Source organism: Myotis davidii, unplaced genomic scaffold (assembly GCF_000327345.1).
Source record: "Myotis davidii unplaced genomic scaffold, ASM32734v1 scaffold560, whole genome shotgun sequence".
NCBI lineage: Eukaryota > Metazoa > Chordata > Mammalia > Chiroptera > Vespertilionidae > Myotis > Myotis davidii.
In genome coordinates this window covers 358,575-363,850 of record NW_006294418.1, presented here as the reverse complement: position 1 = coordinate 363,850, position 5,276 = coordinate 358,575, and the positions used below count along the sequence as shown (strand labels likewise).

The 5,276-nt window shown below is 39.5% G+C and overlaps 1 protein-coding gene across 1 annotated transcript in view; it reads left to right on the top strand.

Annotated features, from left to right (window-relative positions):
- Positions 1-5,276, top strand: part of LOC102765528 (low-density lipoprotein receptor-related protein 1B-like) — a 95,516-nt gene that overhangs the window by 57,452 nt on the left and 32,788 nt on the right. Inside the window, exon 9 of the mRNA XM_006768654.2 lies at positions 1,282-1,404. Within this exon, the coding sequence (XP_006768717.2) occupies positions 1,282-1,404 (123 nt within the window). The remainder of the gene's footprint in view (positions 1-1,281; positions 1,405-5,276) is intronic.

Here is a 5,276-nt window from a genome sequence, read left to right as displayed (position 1 = left end):
TCGCTGAAATGAATTTTATTGTTTCTTCAAGGTTCTTCACATACGTACACCTTAAGAGATATCAAGTTGGCGTAACATGTTCTCAAAAAATTAGGGTTGGCACACAGAAGAATTTTGAGTCAGAGATTTTGCTGGTTTTGGCACGCACTCACAAAAAGGTTGCCCACCCCTGACCTAGTCTGTCATTTCAGTCACACTGTTGGCACTTACGCTTTAATTGCCAATGCAGTTTTAATTATTATTTCATTTTATTGTATTTCTCTGGGTAATTAAAGGCTCTTTCTTTTTAATGTTTGAATAAGGTGGACTAATATTTTCAAAATGTTCTTTATTGATACTTGGGAAAATGCCCCCATGGAAAAGACCCTGACATTTACACTGCCAACTGGATTGCATTGCAGAGTTCTTTCTAACTATTCTACACATATATGATAAGAAAATGTACTTTCGTCCTGGCCTTTCTAACTTGTAGGAATAATAACATCAAAATGATGACTACCTAAATTTTATTTATTTTCACCTACGTCTTTATAAAACAGAACCTCCAAACCTCTTCAAAAATTTTACCTCAGTTGTATCTGAATCTCCCAGGGTGTCTCCCATATGTTCATGAGTATGGACATACAAGTTTCCCCTGTGCCTGTTATTGATGTCTGTGCATGCCTCATCAGTGCCTGTGCTGTTCAGGTCCACTGGGACAACACGTTACCCTGTGAGTTGCAGTCTCCTGGTACCAGCAAGGCTGCTCATTCTTAAGGCTTCACAAATATCCTCAATGCACTGACATGCCAATGCACTCCTTGCACAAGGGGAGCAATACCCCACCCCTTCCCACAAGCTCACTTGCTTTCTGTTCACTTGAGATCCAAAGCCACATTCCAAGTGCTGGTGACCTACTTTCCAAAACACTCAGACTTCCTAACCTGGGGAACGATCCTAGACAGATGCTGGTCTGTCTGCTCTCCTCCCCCCTCTCTCTTCCGGTACCCAACTACACACAGATCATTGTCCTACAACCAACACGAAAGTTCCTCGCATCAGCACAACATATACGTTCAAACATTTCTGGATTTCATTAAGGATTCAGCAGAAATCCTGGCTGCATTCATCAATTAATTAATTATATATTAATGCATATGTAATGTGTGGTGTGTGTGTGTGTGTGTGTGTGTGTGTGTGTGCATGTGTGTACATATTGAAGTCTACCTACATCTAGAAATAACCGGCTAACTTTGGATGGAGTCAGAGTGCTCTGACACCTGTCCTTCATTCCTCTTGCAGGTGACAATATGTGCCGAGTGAATAACGGGGGCTGTAGTACACTGTGCTTGGCCATCCCAGGAGGCCGAGTATGTGCTTGTGCTGATAATCAGCTTTTAGATGAAAATGGAACAACTTGCACATGTGAGTTCCTTTTCTTGTTACACCCATTGTTTATACGTGTCTTTTGGAAGAACAGAAGCTGATGAAACCACAGGAATTAAAAATCAAACTTGGAAAGAGAAATTCAGATACGTGTTTAGGTATAATTCCTTTTAGACTATGAATTGCTAATTTCTAATGTACAGATGAATAATGAAAATCATGAAATTTTGCAGAGTATCCTGTCACTGCTGCACATAGTTTAGTAAAAGAATAGCGGTGAGTATATGCCACAGAAGAAAACATTTTATGAAAATGTTAGGGAAACTCAACATTTGTAGTTTCACTAAAAATGTATAGTTGTTGGTTACATAGATATGTGATGCACACCATATGCCTCAAGTTATCCTCAATAGCTTAATAAACTCAGTTGTCTAGATTTGGTGGTGAAGGCAAGGAAGGAGGTAAAAATAAAAGAGATTTCTAGGGAATTTCTTGATTTTATCAAAGTAGTGAATTAACTGAATTGATTGACCTGGATTAAAGTCACTTTATTAATTTTTTCTAACCTTCCTCAGTTAACTCATCTTGTGAATTCTATGTGACACTTTTGAAATTTGTTCTCTTTACACATATCATGCCCCCTAAGAACAGCAATGGCAACCATCCTCTGCATATGTTGAGTACAATATAAATGTTTCTAGAATGATAATCTTGAACTGTGTGTTACTCATGATTCCCCAAAGAAATAGAACCAGTTGGATGGAGAGAGAAACTAAGAGAGAAAGGAAGAAAGGGAGAAATCTATACTAATAAAAGGGTAATTTGCTAATTAGACCAGGTCGATCAGACATCTGGACATCCAATTCCTTCTGGACAAAGCCATGGTTGTGGGGGTGGAGGCAGAGGTGGTTAGGGGTGATCAGGCCAGCAGGGGAGCAGATAGGAAGCGACCAGGCTGGCAGGGGGCAGTTAGGGGATGGCCAGGCCAGCAGGGAACCAGTTACGGGGCGACCAGGCCAGCAGGGGGCAGTTAGGGGACAACCAGGCTGGGAGGGGACAGTTAGGAGGCAACCAGACCAGCAGGGGACCAGTTAGGGGGCGATCAGGAAGGCAGGTAGAGTGGTTAGGGGCCATCAGGCAGAGAGGCAGGTGAGCAATTAGGAGCCAGCGGTACTGGATTGCAAGAGGGATGTCTGCCTGCCACAGAGCCAGAGAGGTTCCCACCACCACTGCACTCATCAGCCATGAGCCCAGCTTCTGGCTGAGTGGCGCTCCGCCTTTGAGAGCACACTGACCACCAGGGAGCAGTTCCTGCATTGAGCATCTGCCCCCTGGTGGTAAGTGTGCATCATAGTGACTGTTCATTCCTCTGTTTGGTTGATTTGCATATTAGGCTTTTATTATATAGGATATGTGGATCACTGGTTATTTCCGTATATATAACCCCAAAACAATCAAAGGGAATAAGAAATAAAATTATTTCATCTTCATTTATTACACTAAACAATGTTAAGTAAAAAAAATGACAATAAAGGTCAATTATTGTTTAAGAAATTGTTGCATTTTGATGTTAAAAATTAAATTCTATCTTTAATATGGCATGTAACGTTTTTAGTTTTTTTCAAACATAATGGGAAAAATCAAGAGAAACAATATAGCAAATACTTTCGTGAAAAGAACTCAAAGTTTCTATGCCAGTTTCTATGATGGTAAAGGTTTTTAAAATACATGTTAGTCTTAGTTTGTAGATGAGGAAATTAAACGCAAAAGGACTGCAAATAGAGTTACAGAATATAGTGCAGAACATCTCAATGCATCACTAACCTCTCATTAATGTTGATTCGTCTGGGTTTCTGATTTAGTTCAGGCTAGTTTATAGTGTTGTGAACTGGCTTCAACTGGATCAACTCTGTAATCTGAACTAACAAGCAAAACAAAAATGCATGTTGCAACCATTGAGATATGATCATCTTGGTTTCAGTCATTCTCATTAAACTGACATCAAATGAACAAAAACCCATTGGCAGATGGTCAACCTGGAATTAAACACCATTGGTTGTTTCTCATTGAACTTGAAACATAAGGCTATGCCAGAAGAGGCATTCACCCAGCAGGAAAATATTGGCTTGCTACATGGTTGATTAAGGATGAATTCTAATGCCATGCCTGGAAGGCATCAAGAATGAGTACGCTGCATTCTTTGTCCTTGTGAATTTTGTGTGCCATGGTCAAATTCTCTCACAACTAGAATTGAGATCAGGTGTAGCATAGTAACTTGGAACTTACTTCCCTGGACTAACATGTAAATCCAGTTGATCAATTACCAAGTGAGTTTGTTTGTTTGTTTGTTTGTTTATTTGCTAGAGGCCCAATGTACAAAATTCGTGCAAGAGTAGCCCTTCCTTACCCCGGCTGCTGTCATCCGGGTTTCCCTCTGGCCATCTGCAGGCGCCGGGACCTGGGTTTCCCTCGCAGTCCTGGCTTCAACCAGAAGGTTGTCCAGAAGGACGTCTGGTCTAATTAGCATATTATGCTTTTATTATTATAGATCTTGATGCCTTTGTGGGGAAAATCACAATATACAAAGTTAGTAAATGAGCACATGGATAATTTTAAAAAAGTAAATTAAGCTCCCCCAAAATGATTGTTACTATTTATTAAAATAGCAGAATGATTTTATGTAGTGTAATGAAACTAAATTTTTAAATGCCTTTTTAGTGGCCTGAAAGAAGAGAAAAATTTCCAACGTATCTTACTCCTAGGAGAGCAACTTAAGCTTTGCAAAAATATTGATCATCCAAGGGTAGCATTGCACAATTATGTGTCGGTGGTACTCTGTGACCTTCTTCACCTTCTGGAACACCAGATAGATTTCTCCGTCAAACACAGTGCTCCACTATGGCTGCACCATTTATCTGTTCAGCTGTGACAGGCCTTATGCTCTAAGATGTCTGCAATCTAATGTGCAGTAAAAAGTTGAAGGCAATAAAAAGTTTAGAAGCCCTATCTAGATGAATATTTATGGCTTCTCTGCATAGGAACTCACAAAAGATTATGTGCCACTTAGTTTGGCTTCTCGGAAGACTACTCTATCTAATAAAAGGTCATCCCCCTATGACCTAAAGGAGAAAATTCAAAACCTATAGCAGCATGTTTCATCCTGCTTTCCTGTATTATATGCCTTATATAAAGGCTTCCAACAAAGCACAACTTGAAGTTTGCTTTCAGGGTCTTCTCTCTTCCTGCTCAAATGAAGGGATAGGTAGAAACTCTGTACTCCTCAAACACAAAAACAAAAACTGAATTAAACAAACAAACATGTTCTAATGTGAGATTTATAGGGACAATAGGGTTTTTAAAAAGATTGTATGTACTGGGACTAATGCTTTAAACTAAGCTATTATAGTTTCAATAACACTCAACAGCAAAGCATCAACTGAGAGAGGAGACAATAATTAGTTTAGAACACATTAACACAGTGGGTTGAAAGGAAAAATAATAAAGTTAGAAACATAGGCACTTGTTCATGGATGCCACACACTTATTAAACCAATGTTAGGAATATACTAGTATGTATTAAGTCCAATTACTTAGCTGAGGCCTAAATCTGAGATAATTCAATTATAAAATAAAATGAAATAAATTTTAGTAGGTTTCTTCCTTTACTTTATTAGAATCTAGACCAGGGGTGGGCAAACTTTTTGACTTTAGGGCCACAATGGGTTCTTAAACCGGACCGGAGGGCCGGAACAAAAGCATGGATGGAGTGTTTGTGTGAACTAATATAAATTCAAAGTAAACATCATTACATAAAAGGGTATGGCCTTTTTTTTTTTTTAGTTTTATTCATTTCAAACGGGCCGGATCCGGCCCGTGGGCCGTAGTTTGCCCTCAGCTGGTCTAACCACTGC